Source organism: Loxodonta africana, chromosome 12 (assembly GCF_030014295.1).
Source record: "Loxodonta africana isolate mLoxAfr1 chromosome 12, mLoxAfr1.hap2, whole genome shotgun sequence".
In the NCBI taxonomy this organism is placed as follows: domain Eukaryota; kingdom Metazoa; phylum Chordata; class Mammalia; order Proboscidea; family Elephantidae; genus Loxodonta; species Loxodonta africana.
Window position 1 is genome coordinate 91,228,751 of NC_087353.1, and position 25,402 is coordinate 91,254,152.

At 48.8% G+C, this 25,402-nt stretch overlaps 1 protein-coding gene across 1 annotated transcript in view; it reads left to right on the forward strand.

The window, feature by feature from the left end:
• Positions 1-24,692, forward strand: part of DNAAF5 (dynein axonemal assembly factor 5) — a 51,628-nt gene extending 26,936 nt beyond the window's left edge. The window contains exons 7-13 of the mRNA XM_003416576.4: positions 3-146; positions 1,706-1,874; positions 9,976-10,123; positions 13,633-13,783; positions 15,016-15,172; positions 18,382-18,573; positions 20,376-24,692. Of these exons, the coding sequence (XP_003416624.2) occupies positions 3-146; positions 1,706-1,874; positions 9,976-10,123; positions 13,633-13,783; positions 15,016-15,172; positions 18,382-18,573; positions 20,376-20,512 (1,098 nt within the window). The 3' untranslated portion in view covers positions 20,513-24,692. The remainder of the gene's footprint in view (positions 1-2; positions 147-1,705; positions 1,875-9,975; positions 10,124-13,632; positions 13,784-15,015; positions 15,173-18,381; positions 18,574-20,375) is intronic.
• The last annotated feature ends 710 nt before the right edge of the window (positions 24,693-25,402 follow it).

The window sequence follows — 25,402 nt, forward strand, 5'->3', positions numbered from 1 at the left end:
AGAAGCGTTACCTGGAGCACCTGCTGCTCTGCGTGCAAACCCTGATCACCGCGTGTCGGGAGGACTGCTCTGCATGCAGCCTGCAGCTCATGCAAGTGCTGGTGGCCATCCTGGCTGCCTCCGGCGCCGCAGACCTGGATGAGAAGGTGAGACGGGTTGGCAGTGCGTCTCCTTGGCTGCTTGGCCTGACGGCGAGGCGGTTGAGCCTCTGAGTGTAGCGTGCCTATCCCTGTAAATCATCACTCTTGGTTTCCCAACCTCTGGCACGCCTGCTGAAGCTCACGGGGCGGGGATGAAAGAGTTTAGATGTTTGATGAGTCAATCTGATGTGGCCTGGGGGGTGCACAAACTCTTAGACTCCGTCCAGCTGCTGATTCGTTTTATATCACAGAGTTGAGACAACTATTTAATCCTGGAGTCTACTTCAAAAGAAGCAAACAAAGAAACAAGACCAGCGTAAGCCTTAAGTCTGTGCCTTTAAGTGTAATTTACCAGGAGCTAGCGCTTGGGGCTGACAGTCTGGGGGGAAATCTTACCGTAATTTCCCTGTCTTTATTGTTGTAGCCTGGTTTTACAAGATTATTTCTGTCCCGTTGGTGCTCTGTTTATGCTTCAACATCTTCTAACCTGAGGTTCCCTCTGGGCTCCTAGGACCATCCAGAGCTGGGGCTTCCTCACCTGTTTTCTGGAACTCAGAGCAGGGCCTTCTTTCTGGTTCTCTTTCTTGTCAAGTCCCCACCAGCCCTCTCTGTAACCTGACCATCCGTGTCAAGAGGGACGGGGGAGGCATTTCTGTGAGATGTCTGAAGTCTGCCGTGCCCCCCATGGGACTTTCCCTGAAGGAATCTCACTTCTCCCTCCCTTCTCAGAGCCTGTTTAAACTTTTTTTTACTTCTCTCTTTAAGAATATCCATTCCAAAGGGCATCTGTCTTGGGAGACAGCTCGTTACTGGTAGGGCCATAAATACAGCCAGTGCTGGAAACATGCGGAGCCTGGGGCTGTGGAGAAGGAAGCTGAGCGGCCGGCAGATGACAGACCACTCTGCAGGGCTGACCCCAGCCACCGGGAAAGTCACCGCAGGGCCTCTCAAGTGCTTCTGAATATTGTCAGACCCTGAGGGGAAGGGCACAGATGCCTCTAGCAGAAAGTGAAGGGCCGCTGTAGCACTGAGTCATCCGACCCTTTGTTCCCCGTTCACACACAGCCTCCTTGTGGCTTCCCCTGGAGGTCAGTGGGAGGCAAGGGGACTCCGGGTGCCTGTGAACGGGGTTAAATTGTGCAGTCTGACTCTCCAGAGCACTGGTCACTCTCTTGCTTCCCTGGATGACCCTGCTAGCACCCTGGTTCTCTTCTGTCTGCATAGTGGGGTACAGAAGCAGCTTCAGGGGCAGCTCCTTGGTAGGAGTTTTGGTGCTCTTCCACAAGGTACTGCAGTCTGGATTCACATAAAACCAGAGGACTGGCAGCTGAGTTTTTAAGTGGACACACACTTGTCTTTCTGCTTTGTCGTTTGTTGTATGAGGGGCGTGGGCACATGTGAATTAGAGTTTCGGCTCTGCAGTCAGTGCTCAGAGTGCCCCCAGTGGTGCCCCCTGCCCACAGCAGTGCCCTCTCTAACATCCACATTGAGTGGGTGGTCCTGAGCCCCTACTGACATGCATGGGTCTGCAGTCAGGGACTCTGAGCCCTCCACTTTCCCCCAAGGTGCAGGAGACAGTGGGCTCGCTGGCCGTGGCAGAGGGCTCTCATGGGCCCCAGGACGTCTACCAGAAGCACATGGGTGCACTGATGGAGTGGGTGACGGCCTCGCATGGTGACTGGACCGTGTACTCCGCGGAGCTCGCGCAGTTTGGTGTGCTCATCACTCAGGCAGGTAGGCTGGCAACGGCCACAGGTCACCAGCATGTGCTGTCCCTGCTGGCCAGGCGCTCCAGGTACTGGTGTGTGGGAGGACATGGCATCTTCATCACAGGCATCGATAGGGAATACTGAGCTGTCACTACCTGAGACAAACAAAAAACAGTTGCCGTCGAGTCAGCTTTGACTCATGGAGACCCTAGGTGTGTCAGAGAATAAATGTGCTCCGTAGGGTTTTCATGGGCTGATCTTTTGGAAGTAGATTGCCAGGCCTTTCTCCTGAGGTGCCTCTGGATGGACTCAAACTTCCAGCGTTTCAGTTAGCAGCCAAGCACGTAACCATTTGCACCACTCAGACACTCCGTAACTGAGGTGTGTTTAAAAAGCAAAAGTTACTGTAACTCTTGCTATGCCAAAGCAGTGACAAGCATTTAAGGAACAGAAAGTGTCAGAACCATCACATTGATGACGTCATATAAAGCAGCTCTCTGAAGTCTGGCCAAGCGCACATCCTCATATTAAACCTTGAAGATGTGATTTTTCATGGCCTTTTCTGTAGTCTGTACTCTCCAAACACATCTAAACGTTGCTACGGAACGTAGCGTGTCCAGCCATGCTAGGTGTGACTGTGGAGTGCTCTTATGACCCGGGCCCTCTGGCTCTTCGCTGCATTTACCCATCTTCCACCAGCCTCCAAACCCACGCATGGCCCTGAAGTGCATGTGCTGCTTTATAACGCTTTGCCTTCAGCTGTAGAGCACCTGCTTCAAAACTTTAGTGAGGTTTTCATGAAAGAAATTACCGTGATTGGTTACATATGCCCTGTGCTTTCTAGGGCGTGCTATAAACTTGTCAAGCAGGTTAATTCTTTTTTGTTGCTTTAAAGAGGCAGCTTTATTATCATAGAGATTGTCAATTTCTTTCAGAGACACATCATACTTTTTACAGAAGGTTTTCTCAACCTTGACATTATTTATGTGTTGGGCCAGATAATTGTTTATTTTTCGAGGCTGTCTCGTGCCTTGTAGGATTTTAGTAACTGTAAAAATGGTGCAGCAGAGGTGACTGACCTCCTCTAACTTCACAAAGGGGAGGAGAATCACGATCACCAGCCCAAGGCTGATAACCTATGAGGCTGAGGTCAGACATGCCTCCTCTCTCCACCATCTTTACCAATTCTGACACCAACCGTCCCTCCCACGGCGCTCTCTGCTTCCCTGCTGGGTTCTATAACTCATTGAAATGGCCACACAGAACTCACAGACAATAATCACGATTATGGGGTTTATTAGGGAAGTTACAGGTTACAATTCAAGTTCACGTACACTCAGGATACAGTTCTTTGATTTGGACAGCCTCTTTTCAGCGATACCCGCAGGCAGACCTCTCTCTGGCCCCTCGGCCTCTGCCCTGCTCCGGCAAGTGTTACAAAGCTCTTTTAGCTCTGCTGATAAGTGCCCAGAGGCACCCCACTCCACCAGTAAGCCTCAGCCTGAAGGTGCTCAGCTTTCTTGCTCTGCGGGCCAGGCAGTCTTCTAACGGTCTCCTGGTTCTGCTGCCACCATTACTCTGCCACTGCATCTCACCGCCTTCACTATTAAAGCTTGCTCTCTCTCTGTCTTTCTCTCGGTCTCCTGGTTCCAGGAGCTTCTCAGTGCAGGGATCCCAGGTCCAAAAGACATGCACCATTCCTGACTCTTCTTTCTTGGTGGTGGTGAGACCCTCTTCTCCTGTCTCTGGGGTGGCTCATTTTAAGCCCAGCAAGATGGGAAAAGTGACCAATCCCTTTGCCAGGGTTCCATATACTTATTTGCATGGTTCCACCCAGTCATTATGGGTGAGTCACAAAGACCGGGGCTAGAAGGGCCATATTAAACAATTCATGGCGCTGCAGCAGCATCCCTGGACTCTGACTGCTAGATGGCCAGTATCCTCCCACCCCCAGGTGTTGACTCAGAATAACTCCAGACATTATGGAATGTCCCTTCGTGGACAAAATCAACCTGGCTGAGAACCTGAATTAAAACTATATATACATATATATATATATATATATATATGTATTTGCTTAAAGGACACATCTCAAAAAAATAATGTCGAAAAAAAATTACATATAGAACGCTATGTGACCCACAGTGCCAGTTATGTAAATTAAAGAAATACAGAATATTTCTGGTATAATAAAGGAGGCCTGAACCCCGGTAACAGGTTATTTGGATACTTGGCATGTATTGTTCTTTCCATCCCAAGCCTCTTTAAATCCTCTTCAAACATAAATTTCACAGTACCCCTGGTTACAGAGTCGAAGAAGACACAGCAAAGTCACTCCTCTCACAGAGTTTGCTGTGCAGAGGTCCTGGAGACAGAAGATACATGAAAATACACTGTCAGATGAGGACTGGGACGTAGAGAACAGTGAAGCTGGATGAGGGGTGCACACAGCTCCACCACCGCAAGGAACATGCTCCATCCTTACATCTACGTGTCCTTCAAATATTTTTTCAGTTTTGTCATTGGCAGACAACTTGTTAATACAGCAACTCGGTAAATAAATGAAGATACTTTATCTACTTAGAAATCAAGGTTGCTAGAGAACATTAAAAATCCTTGCTGAGGGGCGGGGGCTTGGAGACCATGGTTTCAGGGGAACTTCTTGGTCAATTGGCATAACAAAGTTTATTATGAAAATGTTCTGCTTCCCACTTTGGTGAGTGGTGTCTGGGGTCTAAAAAGCTAATGAGCGGCCATCTAAGATGCATCAATTGGTCTCAACCCCCCTGGAGCAAAGGAGAATGAAGAACACCAAAGACACAAGGAAAATATGAGCCCAAGAGAAAGAAAGGACCACATAAACCAGAGACTCCATCAGCCTGAGACTAGAAGAACTAGATGGTGCCCAGCTACCACCAATCACTGCCCTGACAGGGAACACAACAGAGAACCCCTGATGGAGCAGGAGAAAAGTGGGATGCAGACCTCAAATTCTAGTAAAAAGACCAGGCTTAATGGTCTGAGACCGGAGGAAGCCCAGAGGTCATGGCCCCCAGAATCTATGTTAACCCAAAACTGAAACCATTCCTGAAGCCAGCTCTTCAGACAAAGATTAGACTGGACTGTAAGACATAAAATGATACTGGCAAGGAGTGTGCTTCTTAGCTCAAGTAGACACATGAGACTATGTGGACAGTCCCTGTCTGGAAGCGAGATGAGAAGGCAGAGGGGGACAGGAACTGGTTGAATGGACACGAGGAATATAGGGTAGAGAGAAGGAGTGTGCTGTCACATTGTAGGGAGAGCAACTAGGGTCACATAACGATGTGTGTATAAGTTTTTGTATGAGAAGCTGACTTGAATTGTAAACTTTCACTTAAAGCACAATGGAAAAAAAAAAAGTCCTTGCTGAGAATGTTAAACTTATTTATTCAAGGAGGACAATAACTGTTAAGTACAAAGAGTCCCCAGGTGGGACTTTCAAAAATATAACTCTTATTTTGAAGTTTTCCACTAGCCACTTGGGGAACTTGAGACAAGTCGTTCCTTAATTCTTTCTTCATTTGAATTTAAAAAATTCTATGTCCTCTAAGCTTCAGACTTCACAGGACTTCTTCCTCCTGCCTGCTTACCCCTCCCTGGCTGCACCAAGTGCTGTCACTGTGCTCTTGGTTTGAAGGACACTGCTGCGTCCTTTCTGTGTATCACATGAGCAGTCCTCGTTGGACAATACCGAGGACTGTGGAGTGGTTCACCTTGGCAACCCAGGGAAAACTCCATAACTGTTCTTTGTCAGTTGTGTGCAAAACTGTGTTTCCAAATTAGAATAGCACTAATGATTGCCAGCTTATTAAGTATCTAGTGCCAGACACTGTTCGAGCTGTGGCACGAACAGCAGCGCATCACAGCCTCGTAGCTATCCCATCTGGCAGGAACCAGCAGCCTCATTTTGTAGATGAGAAAACTGAGGTCACACAGGTGGTAGACTGAAGCCTGAGCAGGCAGCGACTTCAGAGCTGCCCCTTGTCCCCTCAGGAAGGCCCGTCATATTCATAAGAGTTTCACAAGCCACGTGACCCTAGACTCTACCCTGTAGACCAGGAAGCTGGGCAAGCAGGCCCTCGAGATCAGCCTCACACAGACGAGCGGCAGCTGAGGTAGCTCCCCTAAGACTCGGGATTCCTACTTGCAGTTATTAAAGGTAGTTCGTGTGGTGTTGGCATAACTTGATGGGCAACTTGGGAAACACCTTTATTTGGGCCTATGTCTCATATCACTCAACAAAGCAGGAAGGTGTTGGCAACATGATGCTGAGCCTTGAGAGCTGGTTATAAAACTGATTCATGATCCTGGCCGTGTGTTCCCACAGCCGCTTCCATGTGTGTGTATGTGGGTGCATGTGTGTAAAAACCTCAAAGGGGAGGTACACACGATATTTCCAGTACAGTGTCCTGGGAGCATGCATGGCTTTTGCCTTCCAATTTATTCTCTGGTTTTCTGTATTTTCCAAGTTTTCTATAATGAGCTGTACTATAATAAGCAGAGAAAACGAAAGTATTAAAATAATTTCTTAACTAGGTAATTTTTAATTCCTTATTTACAAAATTTCTGCAGCAAGATAACCTTTTAAATTTGATTATAAAATATTTCCAACATACGGAAAGGAATGACTTCCTAAACTTTGGAAAGACAGAGGGGAAAACTACAAAGGCAGGAAGTAGATTCGGTTTTGTAGATGTTAGAAACCAAAGGGAAGTAGACTTAGGAAAATTCAAAGTAAATACAGCAGTGTTGAGATCTTCGTCGTATGAAGATGAAAGCTTTAGCGCCTCAACAAATAGACAAAAAATCTCACCTGTAGAAACAGGAGTAAATACAACTAGTAAATAAACAGAATAGGAAATATCCAGCCTTTCTAATAATAAAAAAGTAGAATTTAAAACCGTGGGTACGATTTTTTCATCTCCAAATTAAGCCAAAAAATAAGTCTGTCATCAGTGTGATCAAGCTAGAAGCTGGACATTGCTGGCAGCACTTTAAGTGAGCACAGTTCTTTTGGAAAGCAATTTGACATTATGTTTCTGGAATTATTAATGCATTCCTACCCTTTTACCCAGCAATTAAATTTATGGGAATGTATCCTAAGGAAATAATCCTAATTATGGAGCAAGCTGTATGCCCAGAACTGTTCAACAGGGCATTATTTAGTAGCAGAACTTGGAAGTGGTCCAAATATCAAACAGGAAGTTAGATACATAATGACATTCCCATACAAGTAATGCCCCAGCAACCACTAAAAACAATGATCTTAATCCTTGATAGCAACCTAGAAAATGCGCGGTGTAATGCGAAACAAAAAAAGAAAACTGAAGGCAGAATTGTACATATGTTACAAGTATGAAAGATAGTACTGGGGAGGGACAAAGGTGGGGATCCTGGGGTTGAGTTTTGGGTTGGGGGGTTTTACATCCTTCACACCCAGTAGCCACTTCAGAAGCCACAGCATTGAGCGCCTGAGCTGGCAACACTGACAGTGGTGGCAGGAAGGGGGATTCAGCCCTAACGGGTTCAGTGGGGTACATTTAGCAGGATGGGGCCCAAGATGCCGGGCCTCCAGAAAGCTCAGACGCCAGGACGTGTCTGTGAGGGAGACATGGTTTGTGTCAGCGTGGGGAAGGCAAGCCAGGAAGGAGCCTTTGGGTGGTGGGAAGACTCCGACTTCTCTGTCCACACTTGCTTCAATACCAGCGCTCCCCGCACGATGCCTGCCTCCCATAAACAGGGAGGCCCGCTCCTAGGGCTTTGTGAGCCATGGGGAGCTCGTGTTACCATTTGTGGAAACCATTCCTGGTCCTCTTGTCTTTTGTCTTTGTGCTTCTCTGAGCTTCACAGATGACCCTGTTGGTTGAGTCTCTGATGGAAGGAACTGCCCAGGCTCTCAGCAGCAGGGGCCCAGTTCCTCTTGACCCCCAGGCCAGTCCCTTTCATGAGCTGAGATGGCAGCATGGCTCCGTGGGCTCAGGAGTAGCACGCAAGCTGATGTCTCCACGTCCTCACGGCAGGGACTCCAGGAATCAGTTGTGTGTCCATCCCATAGCAGGGCACGGCCATGGCATACCTAACCACCCCTGGTCTTCACCCTTATCTTCAAAAAATTCTAAACTTGAACTTGTCTGTGGAAAATGTTTCACTGTACATGTTTCAGTTTGAAAGATGATCCTAGAAAGACAAAAACATGATTCTCAGAATGTCAGGTTTCTACCCAACTTAGGCAGTGGTAGCCAAAGACTGCTTCCCAGTGCTCTGTTAGCTCCAAACCAGCTTGGTATTTGGTGTCGTTTAACATATTTCAAGTGATTAATTAAGAAAGAAAAAAAGACTGACTATATTGGCAACAGCCCCTTCTTTGGTCTTCCTTCAAAACCTAGTTGTGTTGGTAATGTCCCCGCCCCCTCCCTCACCCCACGCCCTGTGAGGGGAGCCCACGCGTGAGGGAGGAAGCAGCCCTGGGAAGTATCGGTGCACAGCCTTGCATGTATCCTCTAATTTCCTGAGAGGCTTTTACTTCCTCCAGTTTAGATGCTGAGTGTTTAAGCCCTTTACCTGCAGTCACTGGTCTTCCGCTGGCTGCCTTCCCTCTGAGGAGGTGCAAAGGTTTAAGCTTTGGGTTCCTTACAGAAAGGTTGGAGGTTCAAGTCCACCCCCAAGTGCCTCAGAAGAAAGGCCTGGTGATCTAATTCCAGAATCCCAGCCACTGAAAACCCCGTGGGGCACAGTTCTACCGCGACATACGTGGGGTCGCCACGAGTCAGTTGACTTGACAGGAACTCGTTTTTATGCCGTAAGATAATGATAAACACCCTACATCCTTTATTCTTTATTCTCTTTATTTTTCTTAGGGACTGTTCGTTTGACACAGACTTTAAATATGAACAGTGACTTTTGGCGCCAAGTCTGTGAAGAACGGCTGGTGAGGCGTTCAGGTGGAGCCAGGTCCTTGCGGCAGGGTGCCCTGGCTGCCGCAGACCCTCGCGCCTTCCGCCTGTTCCCGTGTTTTCTCTGTTTTCCTTTGTGAATGAAACTCCTCAAACAGTCCTGGGAGGCTGGTTTTCTGGAATGCCCTCACCCTCTTCCCCCGATTGAGAAGTTTATAGACATTTATCTTTTGTGCAACGTTGAAAGAAAACACATCACGAAGGGCCTGAGCCAACGCTCGCACTCACATGCTCGTCAGCTCTGGTGGCTCCTGGTTGCACTACTGTGGTTCGGCTCTTCTTGTTTTTTGTCGTTTTTTCTTTCCCTCCCTGGGCCTCACTTTTCTCTGCAGGAATCTGACTCTGGTGCCTCGAGACCCTGTGTCTTAAGGAGGAAAGGTCTAAGTCACTTTGCCTATTCCCTAGCTTATACAGAATTAGGCAAACATGTCACCAAACTAAGCTGGTTTGCGTGGCCCACCTTGGTTCTACAATATAAAGTCTTGCTTGCTGCCCAGGAGCAAGTGGGAGGTGTTGGGCGGCCAGTGTCCTGTGGACCACGTTCAGGTCTTACACCAGAGACTCACTTCATTCCAGTGAGTTTTCAGAGAGGACCCACCATGGCCTGCGTTTACAGCCTCGTTACAGCATGGAGAAATCGCATCCATTTTTTGACTAACATTAAGCTTGAGAAAGGATGGTGGCTTCAAAGCTCAGGGGCAAAGCTTAAACAACTTACATATTTTGAATAATTGGTTTTGATCGATATTTGAAATGTGGCTTGACTTTTTTTTTCTACTTTGATTTTCCTAAGAATGTGGGCAAGTAGAACGTTCACGTGGTGAACAGTAAGAGTGCCTGGAGGTGGGTTCAAGTTTTCTCAGTTGCTTTTCTTTGACCGCCTCCTCAGTGATCCAGAAAGGGGGATCATGATGTGAAAGGCTGGCCACAGATAGTGCACGCTCTGCCGGGGCCCCCTCTCACAGGGCCTGATTGCTCCTCACGTGTTGGTGGTGGAAACATACCTCTCCTGCCTCTGTAGGTCTGTCTGTAGGTGACACGTTCACCCGAGACCCTTCAGGTGTAGACATCCTGCGAGGAGCCACTGTGACTCGGCCCAGGGGACCCCCACCACCCGTGTTTGTTTTCCAGGCCCCGCCGTGGGAGAGGCCCTTCAGTACCTGATCCCTACCCTCAGGAGCTGCCTGCAGCCCACCAGGGACCCCCAGATGCGCCTGAAGCTTTTCTCCCTCCTGTCGAAAGTACTGCTGAGAGCCAGGGAGACGGTGGACTCGAAAGGGTAGGTGTGGCCTCTGCCTCGTTTGACCACTCAGCGAACTCAACTGGAGAGCCCCCACCCAGTCCTCCAGGGCCGAGGTGGGGCTTTGAGGGATGGCTGGTGGTCTTCTCAGAGGCCAGCTGGGCAAACAGTGGCCCCAACAGTGAGTGCTGTCCCCTGTGGTGATTGCACTGCAGTTAAGATGGCCAGAGAGGCACTAAATCAAAGTCATCTTGGTGGGTCATTAAAATTCCACTGAGTGAAAAAGTTTCAGGGGACATTAACTATGAATGGTTTATATATTAGCTGGGCTCCATTTTCAAAGCCTGTTGGTACCTTTCAAAGCTAACAAAGAATTGATTGAATCGCTACTAATGGCTGGGGTGTTAAAAATACCCTTCTGTTGTCTAGAAGAGTTTGTAGGTAGCATGAGAACAGAACACTGAGGGCCTCCACGTCATAGCTTTGAAGTGACCGAACCAGGGGAAGGGGCCAACAGTTCTGGTGTGTGTGCTGACGAGTCTAGGGACCTGGGGTGCAGCCCTGTGCCCCCCAAGGCTGTGCATCCTGGGGAGTCCCCCAACAGCAGCTCCAGGACACATGAGCAGATCCCACAACAGGATATTAGAAGGATCTGGAGCCACTGTGGAGACAGTGCCCTGGGTGGTCCTGACTGCACGGCCACTCTAGGGACCTGGTATTTTTCTGTTAAATCAGCAAAGCACTTAGAGTAAGTCTCCATCCCCTGGCCTTCAGGTCCCTTCCTGATCTTCATCCCCTGGCCTTGTCCTGACCTCTCTTCACCAGTGGGTCCCATCCTGACCTCCATCCCCCGAGCCCATGGGTCACATCCTGACCTCCATCCCCCCAGCCCGTGGGTCCCATCCTGACCTCCATCCCCCCAGCCCGTGGGTCCCAGCCTGACCTCCATTCCCCCAGCCTGTGGGTCCCAGCCTGACCTCCAACCCCCCAGCTCGTGGGTCCCAGCCTGACCTCCTAGCCCCTGGGTCCCAGCCTGACCTCCATCCCCCCAGCCCCTGGGTCCCATCACAACCACCAGTCTCTTCTGTGGCCCAGCAGAAGGGCATGCTGTGAGCTGAGTGGGCTCCAAGAAAGCCAACCCATCAAGAAAGGAGCGCTTCTTTGTGAGTGACATGTTGAAAGGCTTCAAATAGAAACAGTCTGGTCACTCAAACGTTCACTCTGACTGTAATGTGATTGTTGGCAAAAGCTTTGGGGCTTAGGAGAAACCATAGAAAGACGAGCATGGCACCTGGGCAGCCACCTCTCAGAAGCAGGCGTTTATGTCAGCGACGCACCCTTGGTGCCAGGAGGGTCCTCAGGACCGAGACTGTGCTGACAGCACCCATGTTCTCTGGCCCCTTATCCCGCGCTCAGCCGCACTTCTGCTGGGAACGGTAAAACATTAGAACTCCTACCTGAGAACAGAGTTAGCCCCGTGAAATTCCAATTTCAGGTTAGGGGTAAGTTCCAAAGAAAATGGCACTAAAGGTTTCTCATAGAAAGGAATTGGTATCAGGAGAAGTGAGTTGCTCAAATTACTACTGTTTTAGTAAAATTTTTAGCTACGTTCACAGACAAGAAAGATGGTGAAAAAAGGATCCATGTATTGGAACCATTCCCAAAGCCAACTCTTCAAACAGGGATTGGACTGGACTATAAGACAGAAAGTGATACTGGTGAGGAGTGAGCTTCTTGGCTCAAGTAGACACACGAGACTGTGGGTGGCTCCTGTCTGGAGGGGAGACAAGAAGGCAGAGGGAGACAGGAGCTGGTTGAATGGTCACAGGGAATACAGGGTGGAGAGGAGGAGTGTGCTCTCTCCGTAGGGGGAGAGCAGCTAGGAGTACACAGCAAGGTATGTGTATAAGTTTTTCTGAGAGACTGACTTGATTTGTAAACTTTCACTTAAAGCACAATTAAAAAAAAAAAAAAAGATCTATGTGGTATTGAATTTTAGGATTCCAAAATGGTAGAATCATAAAATGGATCATTGACTCTGTTGAGATAGAAACGACTGGAAGAGCCCCATTGCTGGCACCATCTGTCCAGAATATATTCTTTCATCTGTCAACGGGCAATTATTGAGCACTTAGCTGCATTTGGGAGCCACATTATGGGAGGCAGGAGGGAGAATGGGAGTACCAGAGCGGCCAGCTTTTGGAGCTGGGTTACCATTTTGGATGCACAGATAGTCAGAAAGGTTCCCAAGGAACAGCTCGTGAGAGTGGGGGCTCCTTAGTTTGAGGCGTATCCACCGTAAGGCGATGCCCTGTTAAGCCCTCCCCGGTCCAGTTGTCGCTGAGTCAGCCTGACTCGTGGCAACCCCACATGTGTCACAGTAGAACTGTGCTCCGTTGGGTTTGCAATGGCAGATTTTTCAGAAGTAGATCACCAGGTCTTTGTTCTGAGGCACCTCCGGGTAGGCTTGAACCGACAGCCTTTCAGTAAGCAGCCAGGTGTGTTAACTGTTTGCGCCCCCCAGGGAGTCCTGAGCCCCCTTAAGTGGGTAATTATACCCTTTATAAGTAAGAAGCCTTGCGTGCCACCCCCTGCATCCGGTCCCTCTGCTGGGCCTCCATCCCAGGCCCTGCCAGCCAAGCTGCCACGTCAGTGGTGGGCTTCCCTCCCCGCCAAGGCTGCCCTGTTTTCTGTGGTCATGCAGTGAGGGGTGCCCCCACATGCCCGCCTTTCTCCTTACCAGCCGTCTGCTGTTGCCAGACCCCCTTGGAGGGGCTGGGAAGACCTGGAGTGCCAGAGTCACCTGCGGTTGGCATTGGTTCGAGGACTGGGAAATCAAAACAATTTTTATTTAAAAATCACTCTTCAGTAAAGGTGATATGAGCAGTTTTAATAAACAGCTCACCAGTTTGGTCTGGCCTCTTTGACGGAGCAGGGTCCACCCCCCGCCAAGGGAAGTTTTATAGGAGCTGGTTTGGGTCTCCTTGAACCAGGGTCCTCTGGACAGGGGTACACCGGTGCACACAGGGAACCGAGTGTTTGAAAGTAGCATGCTTCTCTTATGCCCCCCACATTTTAGGGGTTCAGGTCAGCAGGTTCTGGTTCACTAGGTGCTTAATCTGGCCCCTTCGGACGGCCCCTCCTAGCCAGTACCCCAGGCAGGGGGCTGCCAGCCCATGGGCTCTCTGGGCACTTCGGTGGACCACCCTGGAGACAGAGACGCAGGGTTTAGGCCATTCCAGACATCCTTCTTTTAAATCTCTGTGCAGGCAATGACAGCTCCTTGCTTAAAGAGAAAAGCACACTGGGAAACTCAACTGGATCCACGTGCATCGCCCTGACTCAGTGTGCTCTCTTACCTTCACTGGGAGCACAGGGTCTCCATCCACAGCCCCCCGTCCAGGGAGCAGAGGGCTCTGGCTCTGGTGCTAGTGTCCAGCTTTACTTCCACTTGTTCTTTGTCTGACCATCCCAGCACACAGATCACCCCGGATGAGGTTCTGTCAGAGGCTGCAGCCTTCTCACTGCTCCCTGTGCTCTGGCTGCAGGCACTTCCACAGCCATTTCAAGACACTGGTGACAGACATCCTGGTCCCCAACCTGCAGTGGCATGCTGGAAGGACTGCTGCAGCCGTCCGCACAGCTGCCGTGTCTTGCCTCTGGGCGCTCATCAGCTCCGGGACCCCATCCACCGACCAGGTATGGGGCGCCCATGCTGTGTGAGGTGGGGCTGGGAGGGGGCACCCAGGCCATGCACAGTGGGGCCAGGTCAGTACAGGGATGCCCAGGCCATGCACAGTGGGGGCTGGACTGGGAGGGGTGTCCAGTTACCCACAGGCCAGCGTGACTCCTAAGGGGCTCCACAGATATCCCAGCAAGTCTCTGCAGTGTGGAAATGCGGGAACACGGAGATTTGCTCAGAAGGCTCAGGCAGCTGATACGTCTGCATGGTTCATTCTCCTCACAGGGGGCTTGGTGGGGGGCGGTGGGCAGACCAGGCACTGGCTTCTCACCTGCAGCCTTTGAGTCCTGAGCTCTAGACCAGTTCACTGTTCGTCCCACAACTCAGTTCACGAGGCAGAATGCTTTCTAAGGCAGATGGTGGACAGGAAGAGGAACACAGCAATGGGCAGGGAAGGGAGCTGGGGGCATCAGTGGGCAGAGAAGGGAGCTGAGGGTACTCAGTGAATGGGGAGGGGAGCGGGGATGCAGCACTGGGCAGAGCAGTGGTCTCCCAGATTTGCTTTCAATGTATTTCCTACCCTGCAACAGTCAGGGATTTGGCAGGGGTTTGGCCTGCTTGGCTGGTCAGCAACACTGAAGGTTGCTGTTCGCAAGACCAAGAATTTATCCACTGGGCTTCACAGTGAAGAGGGCGCGTGCCTGGGCCCTCTGCCTTATTTTCACTGACCTCTCCAGTTAACACGAAATCAGAACAGGACAGCAGTGTTGCCGAGACACTGCCGTGCATGCGTTGCCTTGGGCTGAGGCATCACATGGATGTGTGTGTCAGCAGCCGCCTTGCAAGCTGCTTATGTGGTGTGAGCACCACCTCCTGGTGTGCTGGAGGATTGTTATTTCAGTTAAAATCTTCCAGAGATTTAAGTGGACCCGGTACGCAATTGCGCTTACAAGTAGTATGTCGCGTAAGATCTGTGCCTCATTAAGGATTTGTAAATGATTTTTTTTAATCAGCCGGTCAGGTTAAACAGCAATTGTTCAAATTATCTAAACTTTAAGTCAAAATCACGTTTACTTCTTGGGTAGAAATTCCAAAATGGCATTCCAAATTCCATTGTATCCACCCCCAAAGCCACATCTTCTTTGCAGGCAGGAGCGCACATGCAGTGAGTGAGGGTGGTCTCCGTCCTGGGGGTCGTCTAACCGTGACTCCGCAGGTGAGCGCCGCCTCTCTCTGCTTTCCATTGCAGATCCTGGAGGTACAGGGGGTGCTGATGCCGCAGATGGTGACCACCCTGGAGGAGGACTCCCAGATGACCCGGCTGATCTCCTGCCGCATCATAAATCTGTTTTTACAGACCTCTGGTGACACACGTGAGCCAGAGAAGCTCCTCAAGACCTACCCAGGTAGGCATCTCTGTGTCTCAGAGCATGTATGTGTCTTTAAGTCTGACAGCTCTTTCTACCTTCTGACTGCTGCTCAGGTTGGTTTTCTGAGTCCACCATGGCAGTGACAGATAAAATGTCACTGAGTGAGTGACACAGCCATGCAGAGAGAAGGATGAGTGAGTGTCTTGTGGGTCAGAAGTGGGGGCACTGTAGAGGCAGGGCTGGGGCTTAGCCTGCCAGGAGGGCAGGGCTACGGGGGCCACAGGAAAACTAGGTATGGGGTGAGGTCCTACCTGTGGAAGGTGGGCTGCAGAATGGACCACCGCTAAGCTGAGGATCCCAGGATGGGCAGAGACAGTCATGGAGAGGGGCCCATGCTGTGCCACTGTAGCCTGGCCCAGACACATTGCCGTCCCAGGGCCTCTTCCTGTTGGGAGCCCCAGCTGCCAGGCAGACCCCTGGACTGGGGTTGGGTTTGGGGAATGGGTGAGGGCAGGGTAGTCAGATAGAAGTCACCAAAACAAAGAACAATGGAAAGAGCAATGAGTGCAGAGGAATAGTCCCATCACCCGAGGTGAGCCTGCACAGAAAGGTGCCTAAAGACACACAGAAAAGGTTAAGGAGGACGCCAACAGACCCAACGGTAGGGAAGAAATCGTAATAGAACCGTCTCAGAGTTAGCTTTTCAGAGTGTGTTTAGGATCCTCAAAAAACTAAAAGAATAACAGCCATTAAAAAATAAGTTGAGAAACAAATAGGCAGACAGGAATAAAGAACAGATGGGTATGAAGAACAGTCAGCCCGAAATTCTAGAAAATGCATGGGAGTGGTGCACCCTGGTTTCAGGAAAGGCCAGGTGAGGCAGGATACCCCAAGCCTTCACGTGTATTCGTTACATTTTATTTCTTGAGCTGTGTAGTGACTGTGGAGGTTTTCGTTGTTATATGTCAGAAATATTTGGTAGTATTTAAAAGGTGAGTTTTAAGAATTCTTGGAAATTGAAAAATGCAGTCATTGAAATTTAAAACTCTCTATATTAGATAAACTCTAGATCGAACATTACTGAAGACAGAACTAGTGAATTCAAAGATAGTAATCTGGAATTGGAAACCCTGGTGGTGTAGTGGTTAAGTGCTACGGCTGCTAACCAAAGGGTCGGCAGTTCAAATCCGCCAGGCGCTCCTTGGAAACTCTATAGGGCAGTTCTACTCTGTCCTGTAGGGTTGCTATGAGTCAGAACCGACTCGACAGCACTGGGTTTGGTTTTTTTTGTTAATCTGGGATTTACTCAGAACACAGTATAGAGAAAGAAAATAGGGAAGTTGAGCCATGGAGTATAAGCTGAGAAGATCCGGCATTTTTCTGAGTTCCAGAAGAAAACAGAGGAATGGTGGAGGGTTATAATATTGGAAACGGTAATGACTCGGAAGTTTCCAAAAGTGAAGACGGACCTGAATTTTCAGACTGGAAGTGCACACTGAGTGCCAATCGGAGAACTAGTAACCGGTACTGAGAGCAGGGCCTCCCTACACCTTTCAAGTTTGTTGTTGTCTAGGTAGCAGCAGGCATTGCTTTCCTGCCGGCAGTCTTCGTGAGGCTGTTGCTGAACAGATTCAACCAGGGTGATTTTTTGACTACCAGGATTAGGTGGGGTTTCGCTCACTTTTTAAAACAAAGGAAATTAGAGACTTTGAACTGGTGAAGAGACTGTATATGTATCTGGGCGTTTGTCTTACAGTTTACGGTACGTTAGCGTTTGGTTGCTTTTGTTATAAAAGGATTCCTCCTGGGCCCTTTTATTGCAGTCCCAGTTCTGTGCTTATTGGGCGGTATGCTTGAAGAACTATCACCCACTTGGCTGGAAAGGGCGGGACTCCTGAGCCATGCATAGAGGCCTCTAAGGCCTTCCCGTGGCAAGCGTTCATACGTGCAAACTCACTGAGCGCAAGCTAATGCGTCCTGCCTGCGTGAGTCAGTGGGCGTGCATGAAGGTGGCCTGAAGCCATCACAGAAGTGAACGTACAGGCAACCTTACAGTAACTGGGTACTCCTCTGGAGTGAGGAGTCGCCATCACGTATGTGAGAATACGGGAATTATCCAGCGTTGGCCTGAGCCAGCAGAAGTGCCATGTCCCTCACACATTGTCATCCACAAACCGTGGACAAGTCACATTGTGTCCCTGGCTCAGTGCCCTCATCCTGAAGGTGTCGCCAAGAGCAACGCTGCCTCGTCAGTTGTTCCAGCATAAAGAAGGGAATGCCGTGTGGCGGGCTGTCTGTCCTCTGCTCGGTCCACGACTTGGAAGCTTGGGAGCTTCACCAACTCCCCTCCACCCGCCAGGGCCCAACGCTGGCCCCCTCACCTGGAAATCTGTCCCCATGTTGGCCTCCTAGAACATGGGTGCTTCTGTTTATTTGAGTAAACCAAGACAGTGTTGCCATGGAACCTGCCCCTGGTGTGGGGTCCAGGGGTCCACACACAGCTGTGAGCTCGAGCGCTGGGGAGACACCTTCCTGCTGAGCCGAGAGCTCCTCCTTAGCTGCCATCTCCCGCCCCCAACCTACTTACTATACATGTTCTGTTTGATTGTCTGCTGAGTCTCCAAAAATTACCCAGTAGCATGTGCCAAAATCTTACAAAAATGTATAAGAAAAGCATAAACTTGATAAAACTGTATCTATTCATTTTAAGAGTTTCTGCCCAATGGAAAGATCGTCACTATTCTGTTTTTAATAGCAGGGAGGTCTGGTCATGGGGTTCGTCAGGAACAAGACACCCCAGCTCGTGGTAGCTGTCCCACTGGGCCCTTGGCTCCATCCTGTACAGGGACAGGTAGAGGCTTCATCCCACAGCCTGCCTCTCTGGCACTGTGGTCTTGGGAGTGGGGCGGCCAGGTTGTACTGCCTGTGGGTAACGGGCTTTGGGTCTTCTCAGGGGCCAAAGGTGGGGAGGTGGCATTTCACAAGTGAGACAGGTCCAGCTCTGCCAGGCCTACACAGTGAGTCCTTAGAGGAGCCACGCCAGAGCCGGGTGTCCACACCCTCCCTCTGGCCACACAGGACAGTGGGAGCCACCCCCTCAGTTCCTGTGTGTGGGCTCCAGGTACAGAACTCTCCCCACAGGCTGGGGTTCCCTGTGGCCCCGAGGGTGAGGGCTCCACTGTGTGAATTACGTTTGACAGAACACGTCTCTACCTCATACCATCTGTCCTGGCCACTCCTTCCAGAACTCTTAAAACGCCTCAACGATGTTTCCAACGAAGTGAGGATAGCGGCTGCCACCACCTTAATCACCTGGCTGAAGTGTATCCCCAATGACGATGGCAAGTCCTACTATCAGAGTAACATCCAGTATCTGTACAAGGAGCTGCTCGTGTACCTCGACGACGCAGAGCCAGCCGTCCAGGACGCAGTCTTAGGTGAGCTCATAACGATGTTCTTGGCCCTCTGCTGTCTCTGAGAGCATTAGAACCACACCTCAGGGCAGCGGCCCTGGGACACAGCGGACACCCCGAGTCAGCTGGCTTGGGACCCCTTGCTGCTCTTGTTATTGGAGATCCCAGAGAGCATTTGCGTGTGTGGGTCATGTCTACTGATATTTGCCATATTAAAAATTGAAATTGAGAAAATTCATGTCTTTAAAATAACAATAAGCCCATTATGTATTAACATAAATGTCATATGTTTTTGAAAAATGTACTTTCCAAAACAAAATCATTAGCAAGAAGAGTGGCGTGATTTTACAGTTTTGCAAATTTCTAACGTCTGACTTAATAGAAGACAACTGGATTTTCTTATCTACTCTCCACTTAGTTGGTTGCGAATGTTGTTCTGACCAGAGTATGTGGCAAAGGGGTCCCTGGTGGTGCGAATGGTTAAGGGCTTGGCTGCCAACTGAAAGGCTGGAGGTTTGAATCCACCAGAGGTGCCTCGGAAGAAAGGCCTAGCAAACCGGTCTGAAAAATCAGCCCCTGAACACCCTGTGGAGTATAGTTCTGCTCTGACACACATGGGGTTGTCCTGAGTCACAGTTGACTGGACAGCAAGTGTTTGTTTGTTTGTTTGTTTTAATGGAAAAAATCTGGCCTCAAGCAGGTATGTGGCTGGAAAAGAGAGGAGTTTTCAATGGCCTCCTCAGATAATTGTGGGCGTTCCCCTTTGCCACTGCCCCAGAACCGCACCCAAGAGGGCTTCCTAAGGGCTTGTTGCATCACGGACTCTGAGCCCTGCTACCGGAGCTGGTGCTTGTCTTGTGCTGGGAGCTGTCGTCGTATCATACCCATCGCACGGGGTGTCCCAGAGGTCTGCATGCAAGGACTGAGATTTCAGGGAATTAACTTCCCCTGTTTTACTGAGGGCGTTCTTAAGTGAAACTTTTTTTTTTTTCTTTTTATTGTCCTTTAGATGAAGGTTTACAGAGCAAATTAGTTTCTTATTAAATACACCTACTGTTTTGTGGCACTAGTTGCCAACCCCACGACACGTCAACACTCTCCCCTTCTCAACCGTGGGTTCCCCGTTACCAGCTTTCCTGTCCCTTCCTGCCTTCTCATCCTTGCCCCTGTGCCGATGTGCCCCTTTAGTCTCGTTTTGTTTTGTGGGCCTGTCTAATCTTTGGCTGAAGGGTGAACCTCGGGAGTGACTTCGACACTGAGGTAAAAGGGAGCCCAGGGGCCATACTCTTGGGGGAAACTTAAAATTTTTAACAGTGAGTCTGTGGTGATGAGGAATGTGAGGCTGCTGTACCCCTGGGTACCCCACACGGCTCACGCTGACAGCGGTTTTACCCACCGTTGCTTTTGCGCCAGCGGTTTGAACACCAGCCCAGTGCAAGGCACATGAGGCCCTTGTGCTGTTATGGAAACATTTGGACTCACAGACCCTTGGACGGTCTTGGGACCCTGTTTCAGCACACTCTGGGAACTGCCCCCTTCAACGAAGCAAAACCTACTTCTTAGGCAAAAAAATGCCATCCAAACATCCTAGAGGGTATTTGAGAGGTGCCTCTATTTCATAATCTGCCAACAATGCCGAGAAGTTGGACTCTGGTTGTTTTTAAGTTCTTTTTGTCCACATTGTGACTATTGTAAAATGCTCTTATAGATATTTTAGCTTTAATATGAAGCATATCAGCATATTGTATTTGGGAACCACAAACAAAGAGTTAAGACTGGTTTGATATTTATTTCTGGCATTCTCACAGTATTTTGCTGTTTCCCAGAGGTGCTCAAGGAGGGTAGCATCCTATTCCCCGAGATCCTGGTGCAGGAAACAGAGGCCGTCCTTCACAAGCACCGCTCCCCCGCCCTCTGCCAGCAGCTCTTGCAGCACGTGCAGGCCCTGGCAGCCGCGTGCTAACGGGTTCTCAGAGCACCTCAGTCCAGCGTTGGGAGCCAGTGCCAGCCTTCGTCCTTATCTGGACTGGAATTTGAGCCTTCAAACATCTGAAACAGGGCATCTCTTCGTCAACAGCGAGGGCTCTCACAAGTGAGACTATGACAGCAAGAAGAATGTAGTCCCCACGCAATGTGTCTCCTGGGACAAGTGTTCTAGCCCGCCCCTTCCCGAAACAGTGCTCACCAGCGGGGTCTCTATTTTTCTGTCTATTCATACTGTTCATTGAGAGGTCTGCCGATGACCTACGATAATTTGAAGTTAGAGCTAAATGGCAACTAGCCATCCTGGCAGCTAGATCAGCTCTACTGTTACTTCCTTTTTTAGGCGCAAGTGCACTGCTAGGGTCCTGGTTCTGCCTGCTGAAATGCCCAGTAAGAATATTCTTGACCATTTTTAAAAAGCCAAAGAAATACAAAGATTTTTCATTTTTCTTTGGGTTCTATCTCCTGAAACTTACTATCTAGGTGAGCAGACCAAAAGGAATTTGAAATCTTAAGAACTGTCATCCATGAAATTTCTCATTTTAAATATACTGGAATTTCAAGTGTTACCTGGATACAATATTTTTGGTGTAGCCAGTAATGCTCATACTGGCTTATAGTGTTGAAAATAGAATCAGATATCATTTTGGTTGCTCTCTTTTAACTAGCAGTAAAGTAAAATTGCATCTAACTCTAGCACTTTCTACACCCAAGTGCCTAAAAGATTAGTTTCAAGTGAGTATTTTTTCTATAAGCCAGTATTTACCTTAACATAAGGGCAAAAAATGCTGTGTATTTTCCAACGATCGAATATTAACATTTATGTTTTGGTGTTTGAAATTTTAATTAAAACTATTTATACTTTTTTTGTGGGCTTGGTAATTAATCAGCATTTTTAGAAACAGCTAATTTTTTCCCTAGAGTAACCTCAACATGATCCAGTCTGAAGAGTTCTGAGCTCCTGGGCTGGGAGAGCTGCGGAGTCTCCACTTGGTGTAGTGTCCTCTCTGGACACCAGGTGGCAGGAGTGCCAAAGCAGTCAGGACTCCACTAGGGCATCCTAAGGCTGCCCTCAGGTCTTACCTTGAGTGGGACTAGGGGGGAATAAGGCCAGGGGAGAGGAGGGGATCTGAATCTACACCATGGACTCAGGTCCTTGCAGCCCAGGCCTCGTGGAGATACATCCCTTGTGCTGCATGTTGGCATCACCCTTCTGTTCCCATCAAAGTCTCTGAAGTTGTCCTCTTCAAAACTGGTTTCTGAGCCCAGTTTCCATAATTGATGGCCACAGGGGTTTAGAATGCCCGTTAAATACGCTCTTCGACCAATTCCTAAGTTTCCCTTTGCCTTCTTTCTCTGCAATTTTCTTGAAGGTTCTTTAAGAGCTGGAGTCTGTGGCCCTAGCCCAGACTACCTTGTCCCTCTAGGGCAGGCCCCAGCACTCAGCCCTCCAGGTGATTCTGGTGTGTGAGAGTCTCTGCCTGAGCACCAAGCATTGGACTATCCAGCTCTCTCTTCTGTCTTTAGTCAGCCATTAGGTGTCACAAGAACCAAAACTAAATGGCAGAGAGCTTGGCTGAGAGGACAACACGAGCTGAAGTACACACTCAACTCCTGGTCAGCAGTGGGCCTGCCTTGTGAGAACAGGGGTGAGTTGGTATGCCAACGGTGTGGCTGTCCAGCCTGGCTACCAGGCTGGCTGACATAGTCTGCGAGTGGGAAAATGTGTAAAGACGTATTAGCAGTGCATTGTACATTTTTAAAGAGAAATACTCAGAGACAGCAGTACGGTGAATCCGTGTGACTTCGCACAATGTTAACAGGTTACACATGTTCAGAGAAAAACACAATTTCAGTCTACAGAGGGTTAATCTAAACTGAGAAGCACCATGTCCATCCCTCTCCACTTCACTAAATGCTTTGAGATTCTTGTCAACTCCTCATTCAACTCAGTCAGCAAATATTTACGGAGCCCCTGGCAATCCCATGGCGGGTGGTGGGGAAGCAGGACAAATAAAATGCAGCCCCTGAAGCTTACCGCTTTCCTGAGGTATAATGTACATACCACAAAACTGACTTGTTCTAAGGGTGAGTTTTAGTAAATTTACAGAGTTGTGCAACCACTACCGCAATCCAGTTTTAGAACACTTCCTTCAACCCAAAGAGTTCTGATTTGTAAATCAGAAACCGAATTGACACGGGGTGATATTCTTGGCTCAAAGGCCAGCACACCTGTTTCTCCTGCATAGAGAAGCCTGTTCAGGATGTCAAAGCGAAAGGTTTATCAAAAGTTTGTCTTGCTCCAGACTTAATGGTCTGACTGAGACTGGGAGGACCCTGGTGGTCATGGCCCCCAGACCTTCTGTTGACCCAGGACAGGAACCATTCCCAAAGCCAACTCTTCAGACATGGATTGGACTGGACAATGGGTTGGAGAGGGATGCTGGTGAGGAGTGAGCTTCTTGGATCAGGTGGACACTTGAGACTATGTTGGCATCTCCTGCCTGGAGGGGAGATGAGAGGGTGGAGGGGGTTAGAAGCTGTAGAAATGGACACGAAAAGAGTGGAGAGAGACAGTGGGCTGTCTCATTAGGGGGAGAGTAATTGGGAGTATGTAGCAAGGTGTATATAAGTTTTTATGTGAGAGACTGACTTGATTTGTAAACTTTCACTTAAAGCACAATAAAAAATTTTTTTAAAAGTTTGTCTTGTTGAGAAATGAAAACACAGAGATCTGTATGCAAGTGTTCACAGCAGCCTTATTCTAGTCCCAAACTGGAAGCGATCCAAATGCTTATCAAGTTGCAAATGGGTAGACTGTAGTATACCCATACAACGGAACACTACATTGCAATAAAAAAGAACAACTGACTGATACACGCAGCAACGTGGATGGCTCTCAGACATTATGCTGAATCAAGACAGACAGACGAGAGTGCGTGCTGTATGGTTCAAATGGTATTCTGTAACAGGCAAAGCCGTTCTACATCTCTCTTATGGAATCAACGATGGGTATATAGAAGCTTATTATGCTTTTCTCTTTGTGTATGTGTGTGCGAAATGTTTCATAATGAGAAGTATTAAAAACGTTCAAAAAACACCATCTGGCTGACCTTGGAATGCAGAGGCTAAAATTGAGCACTCGGGGAGGCTGGCTCCTCCAGATAGGAGCAGGAAGCATGGCGTACCCTTGATCAAAGGCTTGTCTTTCCACTAACCTCCCAACCAGCCTGGGAGCTTCTCTTTTTCACTTTTTCCATTTTCCAGGATTCTCTAAAGAGCTAGTGTTGTCCAGACTTCGAGGCACTGCCCGTGGGATATCAGACATAAGAGAAGGACATCACTGGATGTTACGTAGGGTGACGGGCTTTCCATTGTTGTCCTCCAGACTTTGAATCATTGATCATTTTAAAAACATCTTAAGAGGCCATGGGCAGTGCTGTTGTGGATAGCTCTTGTTACCACAGAGGGTACCCTGTCAGTCTCCTTTGACTTAAGCATGTCCTTGGCCCTTGCACTCCCAGAGTCTGACTCTTTCCTGTGACTTTTCCTGTAAGAAAATGATGGTGCCAGGAGCCAGCTTGGACGCGGAGGCCAAGGCAAACGCACTTGTTCATTTGTTCTCAGGCTTCCACTCAAGGGTTTTCTTAATGACTTAGAAAGTGTAATTTGAAGAGACAAGGCAGTTGCTGGTTCTTGGCTGACAACAAATGGTAACTTTAGACAGAAGAATCTGTTTAGAATTCTGGGTGTTCTCCTCCTGGCCTAATTGCAGGCACTTTTATCCTTTAGGGCCATGTGTTAGTTTCCTTGTATTTCTGTTCTTCAGAAAGTGAGTTGACAGTTTCAGCTAAGATAGAAGGTAAAGAGGTGATAATGACGACAAAATGTAAAATGCGGGACAGGACAATGGCCTTTTAAACTAGTGTAGAGGAACTAGGCCTTGTGCAAAAGGTTGGCACTTTTTTGGATACTCCAAATGATAGGCTTTAGAAGTGAGGTTTTCCTCCTTGAGTCCAATTCTTTCAAGTGCTATGTCTATGCCAGGGTATTTCAGTTTTAATATAAATACACGAGTCCTGCTGACCCTGCAACTGTGGGTGACAAAGGCTGTGTAAACAATGCCTACAACCTATTGGAAATGGTTGTTCTGGGACTTCACTTGCCTTTGATAAGTGGCCTTGGCCTTTGTCTTAGGGTGACGGCTTTAGCAACTAACACTTCTCATCAAAGTCCTTTCGTATGTGCTTCTTTCCCTAATTAATGAAGCAAAATTAATTTGCTCTGGAAGGCACTCTGCATGTTTCACATACAGCTTAAAACACTTGATAACATTTAATGACAAAACCAAGATTAGGAGTCACTATTTTGGTGTATAAAATTCCTAGTCACTAAGATTCCTAGTCATTCCAAGTCACTGAGTTGTAGGAAGATATGGTATTAGTATCAGGATAATACGATATCTTCTTATAACTTGGTGACGGGACTTCTCTCCCCCAGTACAGATGCCCCAAGGGCCCTTCCCTGATCATTTAGCAACTTGGTCTCATGAAATGAGGCACACAAGACTCTTGGTGATGTTTGTTTCTGGGCAGCTGAGGGATTTCTGTGCCCTCCATAGGGCACGGCCACTGGTCCCTGCCAAGTAGACACCAGACAGACAGCTACTGCCCTTCTTGCCCAGTCTTCCCAGTGTTTGGCTTCTTTGTGTGTGTCAACAGATGCTCTACTTCTGTCACATTAAAAAGTAAAAAGTGCAACCGCAAAAGTCAAAAGAGTTTGAGTATCAATGCAGGCTATTGACTTGGTGACCTTCATGAGCCCTCTGCCTGCTGGTATGGTTCTGCCATCTGTTGCCAGTACTGGCACC